The sequence below is a fragment of the Oncorhynchus mykiss genome, chromosome 9, assembly GCF_013265735.2.
Source record: "Oncorhynchus mykiss isolate Arlee chromosome 9, USDA_OmykA_1.1, whole genome shotgun sequence".
Taxonomy (NCBI): domain Eukaryota; kingdom Metazoa; phylum Chordata; class Actinopteri; order Salmoniformes; family Salmonidae; genus Oncorhynchus; species Oncorhynchus mykiss.
The window spans coordinates 59,428,518-59,455,535 of record NC_048573.1 but is presented as its reverse complement, the minus strand read 5'-3'; the positions used below and the strand labels follow the sequence as shown (position 1 = coordinate 59,455,535).

At 41.8% G+C, this 27,018-nt stretch overlaps 1 protein-coding gene and 1 long non-coding RNA gene across 2 annotated transcripts; one reads left to right on the top strand and one right to left on the bottom strand.

The window, feature by feature from the left end:
* The first annotated feature begins 1,437 nt into the window (after positions 1-1,437).
* On the top strand, positions 1,438-17,725 carry LOC118966081. Its single transcript, XR_005053306.1, has 4 exons — positions 1,438-1,533; positions 1,670-1,734; positions 10,778-10,931; positions 16,897-17,725. It is a non-coding gene; the product is annotated as an uncharacterized LOC118966081 (long non-coding RNA).
* Positions 17,579-27,018, bottom strand: LOC110532532 (transcriptional repressor scratch 2-like). Its single transcript, XM_021616518.2, has 2 exons — positions 26,495-27,018; positions 17,579-23,020 (listed from the first exon to the last, which is right to left on the bottom strand). Exons 1-2 carry the CDS (start codon positions 26,634-26,636, stop codon positions 22,203-22,205), a joined length of 960 nt encoding a protein of 319 aa, XP_021472193.1. The 5' UTR covers positions 26,637-27,018; the 3' UTR covers positions 17,579-22,202.

The window sequence follows — 27,018 nt, the reverse complement described above, 5'->3', positions numbered from 1 at the left end:
AGGGCAAATTTAGTTAATGCTTACGCACTTTACAGAGTAGGCATTCCCTAACGGAAATATGCAAATACATGCTAGAACACGCAAATCGGATCTCACTAGCTCGTGCTTGGCTCTGCCCACCTCCTTGCTTGTTCTGCCCACTATGAGTAATTTGCTCCCATTGGAAACGACAGATCTAACTTTTTTATTTTTTTGACAGCCATGAGTTCACATTTATTAATGTTAAGATATAGACCAGATGCTTTGGAAAAGGATTGTATCACATTGATCGATATGGGAATTTGGTTAGCATCTTTCAGAAAAAGTGTAGTATCGTCAGCCAGTTGGCTTAAAATAATTTTGTTACCAGCTTTGGAAATACCTTGTACTATTATTTAAAGAATTTGTAAGAAGTTGGGTGATTAATAAAAACAGGTACGGAGAGATAGGACAACCTTGCCTAATTCCTCTCTTTTACTCAAATCTAGATGAGGTGCCATATTTCATTTTGATAGAGCTGTTACGTTTTGTATAGAGTCTTAATAGCCTTACAGAAAAAATCCCCAAAGCCAAGGGAATGGAAGAGGAACTGATGCTCTACTGTGTCAAATGCTTTATAAAAATCTAAAAATAATATGAAGCTATCCTCGGTTATTAGGTCTGAGTAACCAAGTATGTCTAATACTAGTCTGACATTGTTAGACATATGTCTGTTCCTCATAAAGCCAGACTGTGTTTCATCAATGATCAGGTTCTGGTCTAACTTGGGTTAGTTATAAAGATCTTTGACGTAGGGCTGTATTCTGATTTTAGATCTGTGTGGTTAATTCAAGTTTGTGTGCAAATCTGACGTCAAAAAATTACTTTAGACTTTTACACGTCTTTTGTTGTAGCATTATCATTTCACTTAAAATAACTATTAGCGCTTCCAATTATGTTAATAAAAAATGTATACATCTCTTAAAGATTTCTATGCAGAAATCGCTCCGCCATTTATGTGACAAAATAAGCAAGTATAGTGTAGAGAATCATTGTACCATCTAAACCGCTGTGAAATATATTTTCCATAACCAAAAATATTGCATTTCAAGCTTTTTGAAGCTGGTGTACAAAACCAAAAGTAAAAGCGAAAACAAAAAACTTAAGAACAGGAAGCATAGAAATAACACAAATCTACTGCTTCTTAGACTTGCTTTCAATGAAAATGGCAGATCTTTAACACACATTTCTATATGCATTTTGTCAGGTTGCACAAAAAAGTTACATATTGCAGCTTTAAGGAATCTTACTTTATTTCTATTTGTGATATGCAATTGGGGTTATTTGCATTTGGAAATATTACACAATGCTCCAACTTTCAGCATCAAATGTGATACAGGAGGGGAAATACATGATATAACAACATGATATAAAACAGAGTTACATCTCCACCTACTTGTCAGTACTTGCACTGCACATATACAGTTGAAAACACTGATTCACATGGAGTATAACATGGCTCTACAGTCCTCAATTAATCACATTTCACTGTAGGTCTGGGGTTGAGGCACCCAAGTAAGTGTGCAGGTCTGCAACATTTGATTTGAAGATCTTTGCTGGAATGTTTTTAATTTTCAACCATTTGTTTGCCTCAAACCGGTGACAGCCTCCAAAGTAGTAGTAATTTCCTCCTTCCCTTCCCTTAATCCAGAGTATATCAATGGGAGGAACAGTGCAGATGTCTGTGGATTCCTATGAGGAAAATTACTGTATTTGGTAAGTTTTTCTATTTCAGAGGTCATTTATCACACAGAACAGGGAAATACACGTTCGATACATTCAATAAACATGGCAAAAATGTGTCATTCACACTAGAGGTTTATCAGTCTATTATAGTAGCCTAGTTTCTCAATTAAGAAGATAGTCTTTACTATTTTCTTGCCGCCGTCTGTATTTATACCACCACCACATAACAACACTCTCTCTTATGGTTTGATCTAGGCAGAACTAGGCCACATTTTTACCGGTATTGTACCAATAAGGCTATGAACTTTGCTCTTGTCTTTTACAGGAGGGATTGGTCGTATGATAAATTCAATTGGCACGTTATGAACTTCCTCGACGTTGTCCGAATGAATAGACCTATTTTCGTTGTTTTTATTAATGTCCATTATATTAGGCTATGAGAGATGCTCAACTGTTAAATAAAAATGTGTGGTTTCCATCGCTCCCATTCTTCAAAGATCGAAACGTTTAGTTAGAGCAGAGATACTTAAAAAATGAGGAGATAGGAAGCCCATCGTGCATGGACGTATAACGTCTCACCCAGCAGACTGCCGAAAAATCGCGTTCATGTTGTCATGCTGAGTCATGCGGTTGCTAAGCTAATCGTCACGCAGTCCCTTCTCAAAGTCAGGGTATGAGTCGAGAAACCTGCCTATTTCACCGAAAGTGCGTAATGTCACGATTCCAAAGCTATACTATATTACAGAGAACAAGTGAATAATCTCACATCTCGGAAACTATTTGTAATGTTGTACTACTTGTTGACTAAATCCATGCTAATGTTGGGTTTTAGAGCTAATGCAACTTGAAAGAGTGCACGCCTTGTCCCATAATTGCCCAGAATGCCCTGCATAGGGGGTACAATATCACATTACAATTACACAAGGACCTTAAGGGGCATGCATATACTTACAATTCTAACAGCTTTTTTGTTAGTAGAGCATTTAACCGTCTTAAAATGCAGTTCAATTTCTTTTTGTAGGGTACGAAAATGTGGTTTTCTGTTTTAAATGTACATGTGTGTATATGAAATTTGGCCAAAAGAATAATGAAATTAATTACTTAAAAATGTTTCTGCTTATTTCTATTGTATGTAAAGAATCCAAACAGTACATCTCTCCACAATAGTGTAAAATCTTCATAAATGTGTTCAATTGCCACAGTTTCCACAGTTTTCAATTGCCACAGTTTTCTTACATGCATACAATGCCAAAAAAGATGCAAAACTGTTTCTGGGTGGTCATTACAAAAGGAGCAATTTGAGTTGATGTTTTCCTTAAACTTCTTCATATAGTGATTGGCAGGATAATATTTATGAATCATTTTAAAGGAAACTTCCTTAATTTTGTTAACAAGTAGGTATGTGTGTGGCAACATCCAAACTTTTTTTCCAACAGATACTATCAGTAAATCCATTCCAATAAGGCATGACATAAGGTATATAGATACAACATCCTGCTGAAACAAGGATCGTATCGCTCTGTTGTTGAATGGAAACTCTGATTAGAGTCGTACTGGCTTTAAGCGCGGAAGTGTCGTATATAATTTTCTTCTTCTATGGTGTTTATGGCGATCTGCAAACGACAAAAAAGGTGCATGCCGCCTACTACTGAATGGGGTGAAAACAAATTTTAACGAAAAATAATTGTCATAAGGGAAGGGCGAAAAAATATATACTTATAATATTCAAAAGTAAACAAAACAATTAAAACTGTACTCCTTTTGTCGGATTCAAATATATATTCAGATCAAATCAAATTTTATTGGTCGCAGACACATACAGTATTAGCAGGTGCTATTGCGGGTGTTGCGAAATGCTTGTGTTCCTAGCTCTAACAGTACAGTAATATTTAACAATACACAACAATACACACAAATCTAAAAAGTAAAAGAATGGAATTAATAAATACAGAAATAATAGGATGAGCAATGTCGGTGTGCGGAGTATAAAGGCCTGAGGAGGTGACGTGTGTATATATATAAATTAATTAATATTTATTAATTCAAAATTAATAAATATACTTGCCTAATTTTGCCTAATTAAAAAACAGCAAGTCAGTTAAGAACAAATTCTTATTTTCAATGACAGCCTAGGAACAGTGGGTTAACTGCCTTGTTCAGGGGCAGAATGACAGATTTATACCTTGTCAGCTCAGGAATTTGAACTTACAACCTTTTACTAGTCCAATGCTCTAACCACTAGGCTACGCTGCTGTCCCAGCATTCAGTGCCTGAACCACCGAGTTCAGGGCTCGAACCAGCCTTCACTTTTTCCACATGTTGTTTTACGTTACAGCCTTATTCTAAAATGGATTAAATGGTTTTTTCCCTCATCAATCTACACACGATACCCTATAATGACAAAGCAAAAACAGGTTTTTAGATTATTTTGCAAATGTATAAAAAAACAAAACTGAAATATTACATTTACATAAGTATTCAGACACTTTACTCAGTACTTTGTTGAAGCACATTTGGCAGCGATTACAGCCTCATGTCTTCTTGGGTATGGCGCTACAAGTTTGGCACACCTGTATTGGGGAGTTTCTCCCATTCCTCTCTGTAGATCCTCTCAAGCTCTGTCAGAATGGATAAGGAGCGTCACTGCGCAGCTATTTTCAGGTCTCTCCAGAGATGTTCGTTCGGGTTCAAGTCCGGGCTCTGGCTGGGCCACTCAAGAACATTCAGAGACTTGTCCCGAAGCCACTTCTGCATTGTCTTGGCTGTGTGCTTAGGGTCATTGTTCTGTTGGAAGGTGAACCTTCTCCCCAGTCTGAGGTCCTGAGCACTCTGGAGCAGATTTTCATCAAGGATCTTTCTGTACTTTGCTCCGTTCATCTTTCCCTCGATCCTGACTAGTCTCCCAGTCTCTGCCGCTGAAAAACATCCCCACAGCATGATGCTGCCATCACCATGCTTCACCAGAGGGATTGTGCCAGGTATCCACCAGACGTGACGCTTGGCATTCATGCCAAAGAGTTCAATCTACATTTAATCAGACCAGAGAATCTTGTTTCTCATGGTCTGAGAGTCCTTTAGGTGCCTTTTGGCAAACTCCAAGCGGGCTGTCATGCCTTTTACTGAGGAGTGGCTTCCGTCTGACCACTCTACCATAAAGGCCTGATTGGTGAAGTGCTGCAGAGATGGTTCTCCTTCTGGAAGGTTCTCCCATCTCCAAAGAGGAACCTCTGGAGACATTTTTTGGTACCCTTCCCCAGATCTGTGCCTTGACACAATCATGTTTCCAAGCTCTATGGACAATTCCTTCGACTTCATTGCTTGGTTTTTGCTCTGACATGCACTGTCAACAGTGGGACCTTGTATAGACAGGTGTGTTCCTTTCCAAATCATGTCAAATTAATTGAATTTACCACAGGTGGACTCCAATCAAGTTGTAGAAACATGTCAAGGATGATCAATGGAAAGGATGCACCTGAGATCAATTTCACATCCCATAGCAAAGGGTTTGAGTACTTTTATACTTTTAAAAAATGTGTAATAAATTTGCAAAAAATTCTAAAAACCTGTTTTCACTTTGTCATTATGGGGTATTATGTGTAGATTGACGAGGACATTTTTTGATTTAATCCATTTTTGAATAAGGCTGTCAGGTGTGGAAAAAGGGAAGAGGTCTGAATACTTTCCGATTGTACTGTATGTATATATATGGGATGTATAGACATTTTGGACAGTATATGGATAGAATATGTACTATATCTGAAGAATACGTAGGATTGAATAGAACATGTACAGAAATAGTCAAATAGGACAGGCCTTGACTAGAATATTCCCAGTCACCTTGCCGTGGTTAAATGCAATGGTTTGTGCATTCAATTTTGCGCGAATGCTGCCATCCACATGTTTTTTATTTGGATAGGTTTTAATTGTCCTGGTGGGAACAACATCCCCTATGCACTTCAAGAAGCAAGGAAATGCTCATCCAGAAACAGCGCTCCTAGTGACCGGGGACTTTAATGCAGGCAAACTTAAATCTGTTTTCCCTGATTTCTACCAGCATGCAACCAGAGGATTTTCTTTTTAGACCACCTTTACTCCACACACAGAGACACGTACAAAGCTCTCCCTGCCCCCAAAATTTGGAAATTCTGACCGTAATTTTATCCACCTGATTCCTGCTTACAAGCAAAAACGAAAGCAGGTTAAATGAGGTCTGGCCACCCGACAACCTGACCCAATCCCCTCCTCCCTTCTCCAGGCCATCTCTGGAGACCTTCTCCCATTCCTCACTTTCCTCATCAACTCATCCCTGACCACTGGCTGCGTCCCCTCTGACTTCAAAATGGCCCGGGTTGCTCCCCTCCTCAAGAAACCAACGATTGACTCATCTGACGTCAAAAACTATAGACCTGTATCCCTTCTTTCTTTTCTTTCCAAAACACTTGCGTCTGCTGTCTCTGATCAAGTTTCTCATTATCTCTCTCAGAACGATCTTCTTGACCCTAACCAGTCAGGCTTCAAGACGGGTCACTCAACTGAGACTGCTCTTCTCTGTGTCACGGAGGCTCTCTGCACTGCCAAATCTGACTCTCTCTCTTTTGTATCCACTGCCTTTGACACCGTGAACCATCAGATCCTCCTCTCCACCTTTTCAGGGCTGGGCGTCTCAAGCTATGCACACTCTTGGATTGCATCCTATCCAGCAGGCCAGTCCTACCAGGTGACATGGAGAGGATCTGTGTCTGCACCATGTACTCTTAATACTGGTGTCCCCCAGGGCTCGGTTCTAGGTCTGGTTCTAGGTCTTCTCCTCTTCTGTCGGTACACCAAGTCACTTGGCTCCGTCATATCCTCACATGGTCTCTCATATCATTGCTATGCAGATAACACTCACATTACCTCAACTACCTCGTACCCCTGCACATTAACTGTGTACCGGTATTGTTATTTTATTGTGTTACTATTTCTCTTTTTTTCATATTTTTGCTATTTGTTTATATTTTTCTTACTTTGGAACTGCATTGTTGGGAAAGGGCTCGTAAATAAGCATTTTACGATAAAGTCTACACCTGTTGTATTCGGCGCATATGGCAAATAACGTTTTACTTTTAGGTTCTAGATAGCACCTTGGATTCACTAGATTCCACGACCACTTTACAACTCTTATTTCCTTTTTTGCTCACCACTGTAATCCATTTCTTCTCACTCTCATTTCCACTCGATGTTCCATCAGTTTCAAACAAAACATCTGCTTCTGCCATCTTCCTGACCATGCAGCCGGATTCCACCCTATTCTAGCCTGCTTATCATGCCAATGTATTGTGCCATAGGTCTACCATATTTATCTGATATGTTAAATGGGAAAGCCAAAACTATAGGGTTGGACTATTATACATTAATGCATTATTATTATACAATCTTAAAACATGAAGTTGATGTGAATCAAAATAATACCGTATTTCCCCAAAGTTGTGTTGTATCCCATCATGATGGAGAGAAATGACAAAGGAATATTTAAAAGCGCTGCTATATCTCCCTATGTATCCTAGGGAGTGTAGTTCAGAAAATGATTCAAGTTCACAGGAACTTTTGTAATAGTCTGCTTCTGATGATAAGACATTTTAATCAGAACCTGCAGTATTCTCTACTGTATGTGAGACAAAATACAATTTACTAACATTCCAGCCAAACTGAATCTCATAAACATGTATCCTAGCAATTAGTCATGCAGTTGAAAATAATAAATAAACCGAATGAATAAGCAAACAGACTCTTTAGGTGACAAACTTTTTATAATGAGGTTCGCACTTCGTTTTGAAGTGTTAGAACCTGATATTATGCCTTTTCCTTCAAAGAACACTTTGATGATTATGTGCAGATAAAAATGATATTTTTGTAGGGATTTCAAAGAGTGAGCCAGGTTGCTGTGGTAACTAAAAGGATGTCTGGGCTTGGTGCTTTGCCCAGGTATTACTGGAAAGCTTCAAAGTAAGGAAGAACAATTGATGGTTTCTCCAACCCGCAGTCAGGCTCTCCCACTAATGAGACAATTAAAAATGAATTATTGGACAGGAGAAGCAGGTTACTGCATTAAATCATAACAAATACTTTGAACTTCAATAGGATTGAATATTATTAATTGGTCACAAGGGTTATTAGCTGCAATCTAAAGCCCATTGATAAAGAGGGTAAAAAACACCTGTCCTAAAAGTCAACAATGGAATAGAATAACGAGTTTGGCAAAGTAGGGTGTACAATCTCAGACAAACCAAATGGCATATAGTATACAGGTTATGCTCTGTGCTCAAAGCATTAGCCTTCTATACTGAGGAATTTAATGTATCAGATGTATAAGTTATTGAATTAAAACAACACTGTACTCTCCCTAGCATGAGCCGTAGATGTTGCCATCCTCACTTATCAACGGACAGTGCAGTTATTTTATTTAAATATTTGCATGTGTGTTGGTTTTCATCTGAGCTGCAAATATAAATATTATCTGAGGTTACAAATCTAAGTAACACATCTCTCCACTGTCAGCACATCAATTTCTTTATATATGCAATGCCACATCCAAGTCACTACTGCTTTGCTGTCAATCGCACAAACTGTGAGAATCACACATCAGATCATCTGATATACTATCAATCACACATCAGATCATTACAGGAGAGGAAGAAGTCTTGTCACTCACATCCAACAAACATGTAAATGACCCCGACAGTATGTACTGTATTTCCAGAAGTCCCACTGCACTTTCTATAGCCCATAACTGTCACAGCAGCACTACTTCCCAGTACAGTAGCTAACATATCTAAATAACCTAGATTGAGTTAGTCATACAGGTACAACGTCAGGTCACGGAAGATTAGTTCTCACATAATGATTTGCAGTTAATATTAGATTTCAGCCCCCATGGGATTGTCGCGCTGGAGCTCCTCAAGACAATTACCTGCCAACTCTCCGACAGCAGAGCTATGAGCTATGAGCTATTTTTATGTATTACACAGTGACATGCTTTTAAATTCAGAATTATTCTTACAGTGATGTTCAGTTTGTGTTTATACACTGTGTTGAACATGCATAAATGTAAAAACAAACACATATGTGGACCATTCAGCCAAAACAGGAAATAAAGGCGAGGAGTTGGGCTGTGCCTAATTCAAGCAGTGCTTTTAAAAATGTTTTGCCTGAACATTGATTAAAAAAAAGTGAAACTCAGATGATTTAAATGCACAAAAATCTTATTTTGACATTACTTAAAAAGAGAAGCATAAGGAAGAGGTAGCCACTCTGCCAAGAGAGAGATGAGCAAACAGATGGGTTTTACATAAACAGCACAAACATCAAGAACACTGAGCTAAAGAGCTTGGCAGTCTCAGCTGATGAAGCAGACCAGGGAGGAATCGAGAGGCTTTAATGAGCAAGATACACACTGTTCTTTGGGGTCTAATAAAATAATGAATAAAAAGTTCATCACATCATAATCGCTCCTAATGGCCGGGTGGCTGGATCAGTTGGTGGGGGAAGTAGATGGCAGTAGCCTGTCAGGCACCAGAGAGACATGAGGATGTGTCCCAAATGGAACCCCGTTCCCTATAGTACGCTGCTTTTGACCAGGGTCCATTTCCGACGGTGCCATGATGTGAGGAGGACGTCCACCAAGCCATGACTGTCGTCTCAATCATCTCTCTCAGCATTTAAAGTCTGATCATTTTACAGTCCAGCCGCGACCATCCAGCCGCGACCAACCAGCCGCGACCGGCCAGCCGCGACCTGGAAACCCATGAGGCACTGCACAATTGGCCCAGCGTCGTCTGGGATAGAGGAGGATTTGGCCGGCTGGGATGTCCTTGTCCCATCGCACTCTAGCGACTCCTTGTGGAGGCCGGGCACATGAAAGCTGACTTCGGTCGCCAGCTGTACAGCTGTTTCCTCCGACACATTGGTTCCGGCTGGCTTCTGGGTTAAGCGGGTGGTGTGTCAAGAAACAGTGCGGCTTGGCGGGTCGTGTTTCGGAAGATGCATGGCTCTCGACCTTCGCCTCTCCCGAGTCCGTATGAGAGTTGCAGCGATGGGACAAGACTAACTAACGTACGCTAACCCCATTCAGTACAAATGTGAGCAACTGCGACATTCAAACGAGGCAGCAAAGAAAACGAATGGGACTGTAGCGACTGTGTTGACATTAAAATCTGGGGTGTGAACTGCGTTTCTATTCAAGCGTTGATTGACATGGTAATGGCTCTAAAGTACTGGAGAAAAGTTGAAAAAACAGATCCCTCCGACGCTGTATGTTACATCGTGACGTGTCATGGCGTAACGTACAGCACACATAAAGCAACTAATTCTGTCTTACAGCCTCACTCCACCAGGTGTAGCACTTCTCTCACTGTTTAAAACATGGGACAGGGACAGGGTAAGGGGGGATACCTAGTCATTTTTTGCATCATCACTGCAAGCTATTATGACCCTCAAAAGCCCCTGTTTACTTCTGAAGATCACTTTAGCACCGCCCTAAAAACCTGATTGAAATTCGATACAAACCTTCAAATAGGTATGTAATGACACATTATATAAACTATTTATAGTGTTTTATTTACATTTTAGAGGCTATAAGGTGATAAGTTGGACAGATCGAGTGAAAAAAGCTGTTTCCCCAAACGACATCTCTCCTTCTCACAATCACGCAATAGGTTTCGCTTCCCCACCCACCATTTTTTGAAATACCCAACGGAGCTCATTGCCTTCTTGAATCATGCAGAGATGGACATCATGAAGGTCTCGTCATTGATTTTGTTGGAAAGGGGAGAAATTGTGCTTTACAATGGTATTGATATTACAGTTGATCTGGAATTATTCTGTGTTTTCAGCGCTAAAATAAGGTCAATTGTACAGACCAGCGCAATGTACAAAAGTGAGTTAGTTTACGTTACCAATTGGATATCACGAAATTGGGGAGAAAAAGGTGTAATTGGACTCATGGGTGTGTGGTTTGCTTGTATGACATCAAAGTGGTATTTATCATCCTCAATGTCTCATCTTTCATTACACTTTGACTCCTCTCGATTTCCAGCATTTCCCTCACTCGGACAACAAATGTGCAAAAGTACCCCAATTAGCGGGAAGGATGGGGGCCTCTTCTTGTCGAGCGTGGTACTGTAATGGTTTTCCTCCTCTTCGTCTGAAGAGGAGAGGCGAGAAGGATCAGAGGACCAATATGCGGCATGGTAAGTGTCCATGGTTGTTTATTAAACACATAAACTGAACACTCTATACAAAACAATAAACGTACCGTGAATAACAAAAACCGAAAACAGTACCGTGTGGTGTAAAACACAGACACGGAAACAATCACCCACAAAACAACAGTGAAACCCAGGCTACCTAAGTATGATTCTCAATCAGAGACAACTAACGACAACTGCCTCTGATTGAGAACCATACTAGGCCAAACTCAGAAAAGCAACCTAGACACACAAAACATAGAATGCCCACCCAACTCACGTCCTGACCCACTAAAACAAACAATTTAACACAATAACTAGGGTCAGAATGTGACAGGTACTCAAGTTTATAAAGTCTGTCAGTCAAAACCCATAAAGCGCTGCAAACCGGAGAACCTGAGCTCTGACGTCCTGCATAGCATGTTACTGTACGGCCACAGGGTTCCAATTTAGGGGCTTATCAATGACAAAATCTGCCATTTTCAACCTATATACGGGATGATAGATGGAGAGACATTTTTGCAGTTTTAAAGCTAATTTCCTGCAATTCTACACATTTTTCCATGACATGATTAAGAGTGACTAAATCTATGGGGAACCCCTGGAGGTCAGGGCCCCGGGGCACTTGCCCTGTAATTCGACCATGATTACTACACGTTTAGATAGCTGGCTAGATTAACTTACCAGTCAACATTTTAGCTGACATGGGTTAATTGAGAGACTGTCAGTGACTGACATAAGAGAGAAACTGTTGATGGACAACCAAATTTCAAAATTAGACCCTGTGCATTCTACTATCCTAATGCTCAACAGTAAGCCCTAAGCGACCGTTTACGTCGCTTCTTCCCAGGGCTGGCCCTGCCCAGGCTGCACATCCAGGGGGAAGTTATGGTGATGTAATGGGATTCCATGGGTCCTCACTTTACTGACACATAATGAAATGACCTGTTTATTGTCATTGTTAAATCTGGCCTGGGACAACATGTCATGCGGAGCGGAACAGGTGAACCCAAGAGCAGACTCAGACGAGGTGACTGGGATGAGGTAACCAAGGTATTTATTGAAACACGGGGGGGAAGATTGAGTGCAGGCCAGGGGAAGCTCTGGCGGGTTGCCGGAAACCCGGTGCGGAGGCTGAGGCTGGAGCGAGAGCTGTTGGGATAGGGTAAGCAGGTCCGGAGGGGAACCCAAGGGAGCGTAGAGTGGGAAATCCAGGACAGAGTAGCAGGACTGACGAGAAGTTGGACCAGAGTCAGAGCGGGCAAAACTGTAGCGGAGAGGCAAACAGGTTCAGGCAAGGGAAAATAGGCACAACAGGAAGAAATGGCTAGAAACATGGACTGACTGAGCATAGATTACGATCTGGCAGTGTGGAAGTGGCAGAACTCAGTATTTGTAGAGGTCTTGATTATGGAACAGGTTGCAGCTGGTGGGGATCTGCTCTGACTCCAGCACACCTGTCTCTACACACACACATAGCACAGGGGAAGTGGTGGCAGGTCAAGGAGACACAGGATGAGCACTAGAGGGCATGGCAGGAGCAGATGTGACAGTAGCCCTCCCTCTACGGGCGGCACCTGTTGCCGGCGCACGGTATAGGCAGGATGGTCATCGATGAGCCGAGGGGGTGAAGGAGCTGCTGCAGGAGGAGACACGGGACTGGAGCAGAAAGGTTTAAATCAGGGACACATGGAAGGTTGGGTGGATCTTAAGAGTCCGGGAGTTTCAGGTGCACACCAGAGGGGTTAATGACACGATCAATCTCAAAGGGACCAATGAATCGGGGGGGGGGGGGGGGGGTAAGTTTCCTGGAAACCACTTTCAAAGTCAAGTCATTCGACGAGAGCCATACCCTTTGGCCTGGAGTGTTGACTGGAGCTGAGGCACGGTGACGGTTAGCTTGGGATTGGGTTCTGGCGGAGGCACAGTGAAGGGCAGCCCGGTCCTCCTCCAGGTGGGATGACAACGGCGCATGTGGTCATGGACTAAGGGCACCGCTACCTCGACTTCTTGGGCAGGGAACAAGGGGGGTTGATAGCCCAGAGCACACTCGAAGGGTGACATACCTGACGAGGCATTGATGAGGGTGTTGTGGGTACATTCCACCAAGGGTAGCTGAGCACTCCAAGAGGAAGGGTTAGCCGAAATCACACAGAGTAGGGCAGTCTCCATCTACTGGTTGGCCTGTTCGGTCTGGCAGTTTGTCTGGGGATGATATCCAGAAATAAACGGCCTATTTCTCAGGAACAGATGCTATAATATGCATAGAATTGACAGCTTAGGATAGAAAACACTCTAAAGTTTCTAAAACTGTAAAAATATTGTCTGTGAGTATAACAGAACTGATATTGCAGGCGAAAGCCTGAGGGAAATCCAATCAGGAAGTGACTCTTATTTTGAAAGCTCTGTGTTCCTATGCATCCCTATTGACCATTGAAAGGGATATCAACCAGATTCCTTTTTCCGTGGCTTCCCTAAGGTGTCTACAGCCTTTAGACATAATTTCAGGCCTTTATTTTGAAGAATGAGCGTAAACGTCCTCATTGTGGTCAGTGGTCAGTTGTTGGCTCTCATTTTTCCTCCCGGTCTTAGTGAAAAGCCAACTGTCCCGGTTGATATATTATCGAATAGATATTTGAAAAACACCTTGAGGATTGATCGAAAAAACGTTTGCCATGTTTCTGTCGATATTATGGATATAATTTGGAATTTTTGTCTGCGTTGTCATGACCGCTATTTCCGGTGGATTCCTGGGCATAACGCATCAAACTAACGGAGGTATTTGGATATAAAAAATATCTTTATGGAACAAAAGGAACATTTGCTGTCTAACTGGGAGTCTCGTGAGTGAAAACATCCGAAGATCAAAGGTAAACAATTCATTTGATTGCTTTTCTGATTTTCGTGACCAAGTTACCTGCCGCTAGGTGTACATTATGTTTTGCTAGAATATAGATAAACTTACAAACGCTTGTATTGTTTTCGCTGTAAAGCATAATTTCAAAATCTGAGATGACAGGGTGATTAACAAAAGGCTAAGCTGTGTTTTGCTATATTTCACTTGTGATTTCATGAATATGAATATTTTCTAGTAAGATTATTTGACCGTTGCACTATGCTATTTAGTGTAGTTGATGACAATTATCCCGGATCCGGGATGGGTGGTTCCAAGAGGTTATTAATTAATACCAAGTGCTGAACAGAAGGCTTTCCATACCTGGGATGGGGTCCCCTGTCGGAAACAATGTCAGTGGGAATGCCATGCAGCCGAAACACATGGGATACCAGCAGGTCCGAAGTCTCCTTGGAGGATGGAAGCTTGGAGGGGAATGAAGTGAGCCGCTTTGGAAAATCTGTCATTAATGGTGAGGATGACAGAGTTACCGTTAGATGGGGGAAGGCCAGTGACAAAGTCCAGAGCTATGTGTAACCAGGGGCAACTGGGTATAGGAAGAGGGTGAAGTATACCGGAAGTGGGTTTGGTGGAGGTTTTGTTCTGGGCACAGACCGAGCAGGCTGAGATGAACTCCCGGACATCTCTCCCCATGGTGGGACACAAAAAGCACTGACGCAGGAAGGTGACAGTCTGGTTCATGCCGGGGTGACAGGTGAGGTGAGTAGAATGGGCCCACTGAAGAACTTCAGAGCGAACTGAATCTGGAACAAACAGAGCCTTTCTAGGACCGTTACCTGGGCCAGGCTGGTTCTGTTGAGCCTGGCGAATGCGGGACTCGATCTCCCAGGAGACAGCGACAAGGATGCAGGTGGATGGCATAATGGTCTCTGCCTCGGAACCTGTGTTGTCGGCAGGGGAACTGATGGGAGTGGGTTTCAGGCTTGGTATAGGCTTGGTATTCTTAGATCCGGGTCGATAAGTGAGTGTGAAGTTGAATCTTCCAAACAACAAAGCCCACATGGCCTGCTGTGAGTTCAGACATTTGGTGGTCTGGATGTAGGACAGGTATTTGTGGTCCGTCCACACAATGAATGGAAGAACCGAGACCTCCAACCAGTGATACCACTCCTCAAGAGCCAGCTTCACAGCCAGAAGTTCCCGGGTACCTATGTCGAAATTTCTTTCTGCAGGTGAGAGCTTGCGGGACAAGAAAGCACATGGGTGGACCTTTTGATCAGAGGGGGAACATTGAGACAGAACAGCACCGTGTCGGAGGCATCCACTTCGATGACGAACTGGTTCTGGGGCTGTCTGGGTGAGGATCGGAGAGGAAGTGGTGACAGGGGCTGCCAAACGGCTGTAGTTACGGATGAAACGTCTGTAAAAATTGTCAAACCCCAGGAAATGCTGCAGCTACTTCAGATTTGAGGGCACAGACCACTGTGACTGCCCTGACCTTGGCAGGGTCCATCCGTAACTGTCCTTGTGCAATAATGTAACCCAGGAAGGACACAGAGGAAGCATGAAACTCACATTTCTCAGCCTTAACAAAAAGCTTATTCTCCAACAGCCATTGGAGAACTTGGTGAACGTGTTGCTGGTGAGCCTCAAGGTCCTTCAAAACAATTTGAATGTCACGATACCATTCAGCCCACTGAAGTCTATGCACGGTCTTAGTGACCCATCTTTTTTCTTGACAAAGAAAACACCAGCCCCTTCCCAGAGAGGAAGAACGCCTGACATGTCCTGCAGCCAGGGAATCCTGGATGTACCCCTCCATAGCCTCTTGCGCAGGGCGAGAGAGGTTTTACAACCGGCTACAGGGGAGAGGAGCTCCAGGCTGGAGGTCAATAGCACAGTCGTATGGCTGCTGAAGTAGCAGAGACAGGGTGTGGTGCTTGCTGAGCACAGGAGTTAGATCGTGATACTCTGGAGGAACTGATGACAGGTCCGGGGATTCTGGAATGGACTGGGGCACAGACAAGGCAAGGGGAAGGGCAGAATGTAGACAATTAGTGTGACAAAATGTACTCCAAGTGGTTACCCATCCAGCGGTCCAGTCGATCTGTGGGTTGTGCAGCTTTAACCAAATATGGCCAAGAATCAGGGGAGAGTTAGGGCAGTCGATTATGTGGAGACTGATCCTTTACTGGTGATTCCCAGAGAGACGCAGGATGACCGGCACAGTTCTCTCACTGACACTGGCGAGAAGCTGTCCATTGAGAACGCTGGGAGTGGAAAACAGTGTCAGGCAAGGGAAACCAGGCACAACAGGAACAACCGGCTAAAAACATGGACTAATTGAGCAGATATTACGATCTGGCAGTGTGGAAGTGGCAGGACTGTGTATTTGTAGAGGTCTTGATTATGGAACAAGTTGCAGCTGGTGGGGATCTGCTCTGACTCCAGCACACCTGTCTCCGCCCACACAATCACACACAGAGAGAGAGGGAGAGAGCACTGGGGGAGTGGCGGCAGGTCAAGGAGACACAGGATGAGTACTAGAGGGCATAGCAGGAGCAGATGTGACACATCTGCTTCAACAATCTTTGTATGTGTTTGTTGGATTCTCATTACTTTAGAAATCAGGGCTTCTGTCAGATGTGTCAATGTTTTCAGTTAAGAACAAATTCTTATTTACAATGACGGCCTAGGAACAGTGGGCTAACTGCCTTATTCAGGGGCAGAACAACAGATTTTTACCTTGTCAGCTCGGGGATTCGATCTAGCAACCTTTCGGTTACCAGCTCAAGGCTACCTGCCGCCCCTAGATGAATAAATGTTGAATTTAGAAACACTTAGAGCTTGATTTTTTTTACTGAGAACAGCACGTAAACGCACATAAATATGTAAACAAGTACATCATTTCCTTTCTGAAGTATTGCTAATGAGGGGCTACAGTTTACTGCTGTCGCAGCATACACCTTTACATATAATGCATCGTCCCAGTTGTCCCTTGAGTGGAGAAAGATTCCTCTGAATTAATGTACTACAAAGCATCTGTCCACCTCCCGTTCCCTACCCAGCCCACTGTTCTGTCTGTCTCATTATACTGTTTCATTGCTGCTGTAGGACACTGAAGGACACCACCACCGCCACCAATTCAAGTGTGTGTATTCCCTGGAAACCAATCAAGAAAAACCCAGAAAAATAATCCCCATTCTCTGCCATGATTCATTTTTATTTTGTTCCATATTTTTCTCTCTGGCTTTTGAGTCACTGGTGAAGGAGGAGCTCCGGCATAAAATCAATGTTCCATTAAAATGTTATGATCAAGAATGGCTTAATAGCTCTGGAACAGATGTTTTTGCTTTTAATATTACCCTATATTTCAGTAACTCTTACACAGAAATGTATTGCTATCAACAGGGCTTCTATATTGGTCCTGTTTTATCGGTCAGTTGATATGGGCACTAGAAATATTAATGGTCATATTTCTCATAATAAAAATTGAACAGATTTTGATAGATACTGTATGTTTGTAGCATTGCATGCCTATTGGTCTCTAAATAAATTGTACAAAAATTATGTTTAACACCAGTGATTTGATGTGGACATAGTGGATCAGTCTGAAATAATTTGTTGAAACAAATGATCTGCCATATCTGTTATTGATATTATAGCGTAATTCAAATTAGTCAGTATTAGAGAAGATGCAGCAATATACAGCTTGTTGAAAGAATGTATGAAATGAATAGGTTGTCTGATTGCTCACAGAGGCCTTATCAAGGAAATAAAAACGGAGCTGTAGATGACTTGTGCTATTGTTTTTATTATCTTTATCACCATTATTGTTATCATCATTATTAATTGTAGCAGAATAAAATCAGCCAAAACACCCCTCAGAAATCATGGCTTAAATTTCTTCACACTTCGCTGAAAATAGTAAAGACAAAAAAAAGAGAGTTTGAAATAAAGTGGTAAAACTGAATCATTGTTTTGAGGAACATATGGAAGGTTTCAAGCGACCCAGAATATGTTGAAGGCTTTTGTTATGGAAATCATACTTTTTGGCACTTTTCATCATTGCGCAGCCAAGCCGGGCACATCAATAACATTTTAATAAATATTAAAGAATAAGAACATGGACAAATCTCCCAGTCAGAGTGCACAGAGCAGTGGAGTGTTGTTAGTAACCTATGACAGATAGCTTTTAATTAGGACTTTTCCTGATTCACATTCCAACTCACACTGTAGTTGGTACCTGTATTTGTCTTCTTTACAGAAGACAACATAAGCAAAGAGAGCAAACAAGTAAATGTCCACATGCATTGTCATATTATTGCTGTGATATACAGTATATACAAATATATTTACAAAATCGTCAAAGAGGAACAATGTTTTCCCTTCTCAAACTCAGAACAACCGTTTCAGAACAAATTTTCACTTACTTTTCTGCATTTAGTGTTTATATTCATTTTGGGACAATATGACTGCGTTTACACAGGCAGCCCAATTCTGATATTTCTTCCACTAATTGGTCTTTTGACCAATCACAACAGATATTTTCACATCAGCTCTTTTTCAGAGCTATTGAAAAAAATATCAGAATTGGGCTGCCTGTTTAAACTCAGCCTATAAGTTTGATTTTGCAATCAAATCCATATCTGTATTGGACATACAGTACAGTTTGGTTGTCATGTTGCTCAGAACAAACATGGATCCCTCCATCAAGTAGGAGGATAAGCTACAAAATAATTTTAGGAAAAAACACCCAGTTCCTTCTGAACTCAAAATACCTGTAGGCTACACAAATATTCCACGAGTTGTTTTGAAGACAGGGATTTTTTTTTCACAATGAGTCCAGTATGTTCACCAAGCCTATCATGAACCAAGACTACATATTTAGATTGAAAGAGGTTAATATAGAGGCTGGAGTCATTGTATGGGGAAGTGGTAGTGGTAAAACATAAGAGAAGGATGGAACGAAAGCAGGCAGAATCCATTTATTCCCAAACAGGTTTTTAAAGGAGAACTCACCATTACTGTGATTGTGTCATCCATTTAGAATATGCAAATAGCTGACAGTGCATTTGTCTGCTGGTGCTCGACCTTCCCCTTGGAGGTCGCTCACCAACTCAATTACTCTCCCTATCTGCAGTCTGTCTGCAAACACCTGTTATCCTCCCACACGCCACAGCCTCTACCAATCCCAGTCGAACCATCTCACACACCACTAAACCACACATCTCATCAAAACCAGTTAGGGAGGGAGAGGATGGTGTATTATTATTTTACAACAATAACATCATGTGTCATGAAGAGATTTACATGAATGAAGGATTTTGTATAAAGCCTTCTCTTGTCAATTGATGGAAGAACATCAATTTTATTGACACATTAATTATAATGACATGTTTTTCATAGATATCATTATCTTGCCGATAGACACCCCATAATTTCAAACCTCTAATCCTAAAAAACACATGGATTCAACATAGAGCAATCTGCCAAACAGATTCATTTTGGAAGCAACTGTGACTGTAACACAAAATCCCTATCATGACAGATGTCCTAAATGGAAAGCAGTCTGTATCACACTGACTAACACCGGTTGTTTTCAGCCTTCCAACCAAGTGGCAATTTTCTGTTATGGGAAGTGTTGTTTTAAATTTCTTGTGCAATGACTGTTTCCTATATATTGTGGGAGGTTTTGGAAAACATTCCCATTTTCCTTTAACTTCTAAGGTCTTTTCAGTGCATATTCCCCTTTCACTGTTAAACCAGGCTACATAAACCTTTCCAAAGCTCTCTTAGTGTACATTATAAGGAAAACACTGTCTTACAGATAAATCTGCCAATCTCTTGATTCCCAACTTTTCCCTTTTACAGGGCTTTAATGGCTTGCAGCAAAGCTCTGGCAGGGTAATCGGGAGAGCAATTGCTGTCGACACTGTTTTATAATTACTGCATTGCTATTATTATAGCCTGGCTAATCCACCTGGGAAAAAAGCCTTCCCAATGCCATTATCTCCTCTGGCATGATGATTGGGGCCCCTCAGTCCTCCTTCCAACTAACTCAACCTGTCAGGATTCTGGAATACAGATATGTGAGTTGTGGAAGACAAGCCAGCTGGTAGAATAGAATGTGTATCTGTCTGAAAATAACTGATTCCCCCTATCTTATTCAGAGGGTTGAATAAGGAAGTGTTTGATGTTCTATGTGGAAAATGTTAGATTTCATTGGTTTTCTAATAAAGCATAATAGTAAGGTTTGCTATCTTTGGACAGCATTGCATGACATGATCATCAACCCTTCAAGGGTCAATCTTCAGCTAATATGTGAAGGGAGGCAGTTGGGTGGACTCTACCTTTGGGAAACAACAAGATGGAGGATTTATTAACATTTCTTCTTCATCTGTTTCATTTTATTGCCCTAAATCGACTGCAAACAGGACAGTTTGGATTATTATTATACATGTCAATTGCTGTACCAGTGAAGTTATTATTGCTGTACCAGTGAAGTTATTATTGCTGTACCAGTGAAGTTATTATTGCTGTACCAGTGAAGTTATTATTGCTGTACCAGTGAAGTTATTATTGCTGTACCAGTGAAGTTATTATTGCTGTACCAGTGAAGTTATTATTGCTGTACCAGTGAAGTTATTATTGCTGTACCAGTGAAGTTATTATTGCTGTACCAGTGAAGTTATTATTGCTGTACCAGTGAAGTTATTATTGCTGTACCAGTGAAGTTATTATTGCTGTGAAACAAATCTAATCTGCATTCATCATGTGTTTGAAGTTATGGCTGATACTAGTCATTGTTCCTCTTTAAAAAACTAAGTCCCATGGACTCTCTACAGTTTCATGCATATACACATTTTCTTTGAAGATCAGCAGCATCTTACAAGGTCAATGGAAAGTCATATTTCAACACGTGAATAGACAAGTACCGTCATGGCATAAATGAATAAATTAATAGATGAATACATTTAGAAACATATGAATAACAAATACATTAATACATTGACAAATAAATACTTACATAAATAGATCAATAAATACACCATTTACAAGGTAGTAGGATGCTATACATCTAATGGTAGAAAGAGCTTTCAGCAACATATATAAAATAAAATAAAACATTCCTTTGTAACTGAGGGTGCATGTCATGAGCTCATATATTTTCCTTTTTGAGGTAATACCAGTAAAAGAAGAGGGAGAGCACCTCAGAGAGTGTAATGAACATTGCTTATTACGACTGAGGGAAACACCACAGAGTGGCAAAGTTCATGCAAGCCACCGTGGTGGAGGAAGAACAGGGATGGTTTCCATTGCTATAGACAGGTTACTGCACAATGCACATGGCACCTATAACAACCAATCGGTACATTTGGTTTGTCTCCTCCCAGTGTTGTTATTGTTAAACTGTAGTTACCAGTATGATGAAGAGAGTGTACTTTGAGTGCCTCCGGTATCTTGTGATTCCACAACCTGTTCAACAGGTCTCCATAAGAACTCAAAACAACTTCTCTGATGGAACTGACAATGACCCTGGTTCATGATCCTATTGTACTCAGCTGATGTAGTTTGCCTTTAGGTTTGTTCAATGAGTTTTGCTGGAAGTTTTCTGAATACCCACAGTTACAAAGATGCTTTGCTTTCAAAAATCAAGGAGGAATTGGCACCAAAATGTATAACAAATTCAGTCGGACAATAGAAAAATAACACCCATTGAATTAAAAACATATGTGTGACAAAAAGGGTACTTTTTAAACTTTAAAATGATTTCCCTTTTATGCAAATACTGTCATAGTACTCATTTTCATAAAAAGTGAATGTTGGCAGTTGCAAAATAATTAAATTCTTAGCAAATAAAAAGCAGCATAAAAATACAAGAGGTCATTTTTGTCTCTAAAAAACAAAAGAAAACTGTTACAGTCCTTTTTTATGTATTTTTCTTCCTCTTCATTTTCCCTGTAATATTTTCTATAAAATATCAGGAATCTAAATAGTATTACTATTGATATCAATATCATTATAGTCATTGATTAAAAAAATCACATGCCAGGCCTCATATATAATTGTGTGAGCGTGTGTGCAAATGCGTGTGTGTGTTTGTGTGTGAGCTAAAAACTAGAGTATTTATTTGGAGGATTGTTGTTTTGATTGTAAGTATCTGTGGATGATTAGCTACTGTGCGGGGTGGGGTGGGGGGGTGGGGGGGGTGGGGGGGGGGGGGGGGGGGGATCCAGCATCTTTTGAAATTGTCTTTGCCATAATCATAACAGTTTTCTTCACGTAATCTCAGTGAAAATATTGCTTTCTAAAAAAAGGAAGAAAAAGGCATGGAGGGCAGAGTGAAGGGGGTTATTGGTTGTAGAACCTACAGTATAGGATTCCAAATTCTGCTTCCGTCCTTCTGGTTCCGGCAACTAGTTCTCAGAGCAGGACTCGTCATCATCTTCGTCCCCGGAACCCTTGAAGCAGGCTGATTCATAGTGCTTGTTCAGGTAGGACTTGAGGGCGAAGGTCTTATTGCAGCGCTTGCATCGGTAGTGCTTGAAGGCAGAGTGGGTTTGCATGTGGGCGCGGAGGTTTGAGCGGTCAGCAAAGGCTTTGCCGCAGTGGGCGCAGGCGAACGGTTTCTCCCCGGTGTGCGAGCGCATGTGGCCCTGCAGGAGCCAGGGCCGGCTGAAAGCCTTGTTGCACACGTCACACTTGTGCTTTAGGTTGTGGGTGAGGATGTGCATGGCCAGTGCTGGCATGGACACATACACTTTGTCGCAGGTGGGACACTGGCGTGCCATCTTGCTATCCAGGCTACGGTGTGTCTGTTTGTGCCTGCTGAGGTTGGACGAGGTGGCGTACGTCTTGCCGCACTCGTTGCAAGTGTGACGGGCTGTCCCGGTGGCCCCTGCTTCTCTCTCCTCTGTGGCATCAGCATTGGAAGCACCAGAACGACCTCCCTTACGGCCATCACCGTCTCCCTTCCGCCGTGAGCGCCCGTCGGAGATGAAGAAGGCATCCATGGTGTAGCCCTCGGTCAGGGCCTCCGCCTCACCACTGTAGAATCCACTGGCCGTCATGCCGGACTGGGGGCTGTCAGGGTGCTCCAGGTCAGGGTCACAGTACTCCTCACCCCTGCTGCTCACCTGGGTGTACAGAGGGTCAGAGACGGGCAACGCCATTTTGAGCTCCATCTTCGTCTCCCCCTGATATACAGATGGTGTGATGTAATCCTGGATGTAGCCTGGAGAAAACACACATTAATAGTTACATTAAGGCAAAACACACACACACACACACACAGACAGTGATAGTGACAGTTAGTCTACAGTAGGCTGAGTGTTGTGGTGGTGGATAAGTGCATTGTGACTGTGTGATTATATGATTATCATGGATGGTTGCCTTTTGTAAATTATTCAACAATAGAATACACACATAGAAAACAAATTGCTCCCGAAATCACACAGCATTTACCACAGGACTGTGATGCTGCAGAACACTATCCACAGCATTCACCTTTATTACACAGTTACAGCACAGACGAGTGGTGGCTGCTAAACGCAGATAACTACTCATTAAAGACACCTATGAAAGAAGGCCCCTCTTATTACTTGAAGTGGTCTCATTGATTAGTCACCGTTTCTTTCTCCCAGTGACTTGCTCACTCCAAGGTACTGTTTGTCAATCATCTGTGACTGAAGGTCTATATCTTTGTTTTGTTTGCCCAATTAAGCCTGAACATGCTGGGCCCAACAGGCAGAACACACTGTCTATGGTCTGGGGTGACTGTCCAGGGGACTACAGTATTTGGGGATGATAAATCATCAGGAGAAGCCATTAAAACTGAAAAACACTTTTTTTTTTATTCTAGAAAGCACTTGAATTGTTTTTGGAGTTATTTATTCTTTCTAGTAGCTTGGATACCACCCTAAATATTAATTTATCTCAAAAGAGTAGCACTTCCAGGACATTTCCAATTTGTCTCACTGGATTATTGACTGATGTTATATTACAGACAGGTCATTTTATTGTCTAGGCAATCTTTAATGTTGTGAGGCAGCCAAGTGGGGCTAAACGTTTTCCTGGCATGCAGCTGTAAAGAGCTAAACAACACTGAATATTTACCAACATTAGCCCAGTACATCTACGCACTTGTATGCATTTATCTAAACATGTTCCACTTTAACAGCTTACTAACATATAGGACAAAGATATGATTCTAATATGTGTTGTGAATCCTGAAGAAGAAAAGACACATTCCTATGCACTGTGTGCAGCAAGTGGTGGAAATTAACTATTGACTGGTTTTTAATGAAATTCAAAGTTTCTTGCTGATCAATAGGCCTTCATCTGTAAAATAGTACAGCTGTTGGAACACACTGCGTGTGGGGAAATAAGACAGAAATAATGCAGGGCAAGGAGTAAAGTGACTGGAGAAGACTATACAACGATAGCCTACTGAACATGGTTCAGTGATGGAAAAGTTAAGCTGAAATGTGATACACAGGATTACCAGCAGAACAAAGTGGCTATAGTGTTAAGCTCGCCTTTAGGAATCAGGTCATTAGAAAATCAATTTTTAAGTGCTCTCTTAGAATGCTGTCTCCATTCCCAAGGGTTCCCACTCAGAGACCATTCCTTGTCAAAGACATTACCATAATACTATAGGACTGGGAGACTGGGATCTTATTGGAAGGCAAGGGTGCTATTTGGTCAAAAGCACCACCCCTTTGTTGACTAGCCTATATAGCTAACAACTCATGATATATCTTCCTCTCCTGATATAACTTCTAAAGGTAATGGTAATTCTTACTTCATAGATAATTTCAAGTCTAATAGCACCCCCTTGTTTCTTTTTCTTAGAACATTGAATATACAGTACCATAAAGAGAGCACAGGAAAATAGCCAAACATACTGTATACAGCAACAGATTGTTATTGAAACATATGGACATCTTGATTTTTATTCCCCTGATTAATTACACATGTGTAATAGGTTTTAATTACTTAAGGTCAGACAGAGTTCATTATTTGTGGCTGAACTAATGCTGTATTAACTCATTCCTCTAATGCAAAGCGAGCATGTTATTAATGGACTCCCTCTCCCACCCTCCTTCTTTGTTGTTCGACAGAGACTTCAAGTCAAATGTCTCCATAATGGGGAAAGCGCTGACGCCAGGCATTTCAACAATGTTGTGATTTCTTTGGGATTTCATTGAAAAGACAAGAAGGGTTATTTTGTCTGCATACAATGGTAATCGTTGGTACTAATGCAGTAATCCATAATATATATTTATTTTTTTCCCATCAAAATGCATATTTCTTTCTCAACAGAAGTGGAGTAGTGTTTACCAATGACAGAACAGTAGAGACTGAGACTAACAGCTTTATTAACGATTGAAATTTCAACCACATGATTTATTCAAAGAAGTAATATTTTTTTTGCCATGAATCTGGTTCCATAACTTCATCTTTTCTCAGTTGCTGCTGCTCCTAATCTAAAATCACTGGATAATAGTATTGTGTGATGTGGTTGAATAACAAGTGAGCATTTTATGTTCACAGGTTGATCTGAACTGTAAAACTATCTGCTTATTGCCAAGACAAAATAACAAAGAGAGACAGACAGACATCTGGCATCCTAAATATGGCCACAAAATGGGAGCGAGCTTAAACCTGACTGACTGAAAGTGAAGGACGTCTCTCTCTAGCTCTGACTGGACTGGGGCTTAGCATGCTGCCTAGTCCTACTGTTGCCCACTGTGCCGCTATGGGCCATTTCCTCTATGTTTACTGTATACCCCTAGTCACGTGGCCCCACGTCAATGCTGCCCGAAGCATTTTTTACTCCTTTTTCTCCTTCTTTCTCTCCTTCTCGCTCCCCCTCTACCCCAGCTAACCCCCCTCACCCGGCAGTACTGTACATTGCGTTGATATCTCTTGTGACGGCGATAGGCCTGCATGGATGAAACTCCACCACTGCTAGTTTTCAAATGCCCGGAAGGAGGAGAAAGATGCAGCGGAGGGATGGGGGTGGGGAGACTGTGCATGCATGCTCCGGTTGGGTGGGAAGGGAGGCGGGCAGAGGGGGGCGAGGACTGTGATGGAAACTCAAGGACAATAACAGCTAAGGACAAATGTATCATCCAGCAGTTATCTTTCATTTTCATATATTTCTCAGATCGCACAAAGACTGGAGAGTGACAGCCTGCATGTTTCAGGCACACCGTAATTTGTGCACGCAATACAAATTCAGAGATACACATCTACAGGCGAGAAGCACGTTTTGCTCCACCATTTGCATAAGCTGATCCTCTGCTGTGACCTGAATTGTGTCTTCCTCTCATCAGAGTCAAAAGACAAAAGTCTGGGAGCACGATGGGGGTGGGCTGGTGGTGCTGGAGAGAATTATTTGGGATACGGGAGCAAAATCTGATGGCTTTATGTAACATCTGTTATTAATTCCCAGACAACATGCAGACAACAGGCATCTCAAGGGCTGAAGAACCACTTACAAATACAGAATCAAAAGATAATTCCGACTGTGTTTACTATATAGATGTCATGGGGCATTCTTATTCTGGAATCAACAACTAAACCAAAGAGAGCAGTGGTGCTACAGTAGCACACCCTAGACAACGGCAGGCATAACATATGTGTGCTGTGTGCTGTGTGCTGTGTGCTGTGTGCTGTGCTGTGCAGAGGCATGCAAACTCACCATTCTCACTGAGACGAACGCCCAAGCTGGTCACAGAGTCAGTGATGGAGCGTGTGAAAGGAGTGAACGAGTCGTCCAGGTGGTGATGGTGATTAGAGAAATCATCAAGCTTGATTTTCTTCACCAAAAACGAACGGGGCATGTTTCAAAGAATAAAAAACACACAGAACTGAGAATCACACATGAAGAGAAAAGGTAATACCCCCAAAGAAATCAGCAAACAGGCAGAGCTGGAGCCGGCTGTCAGTAGAAGTAATCCTTGTGTTAAAGGAAAATGCAACCTCTAAAAGACATAAGAGAAGGAATGAGAATGCTGTGTGTTTCTCTATGGCATCCCCAGCTTTCCAAAAAATAAAATATTTAAAATATTTGGTTCAGCACTGGATAGCTCCTGTGATGCAGCAGGCTTAAAGGACCAGAGAGAAAGAGAAGAGAGAGAGAAAGAGTGACAGAGAGAGAGCATGGAGGAGGGAGGAGAGAGTGAGAGCGAGAGAGAGAGAGAGAGACTGTCAGACTAGCTGAGA

What these genes read in the sequence shown, in the direction of transcription:
- LOC110532532 (XM_021616518.2), bottom strand. Translation starts at nt 26,636, where the DNA reads ATGCCCCGTTCGTTTTTGGTGAAGAAAATCAAGCTTGATGATTTCTCT. An exon ending in CGTTCGTCTCAGTGAGAATG is followed by an intron (nt 23,021 to 26,494) that starts GTGAGTTTGCAT and finishes TGTTTTCTCCAG; the next exon opens with GCTACATCCAGGATTACATC.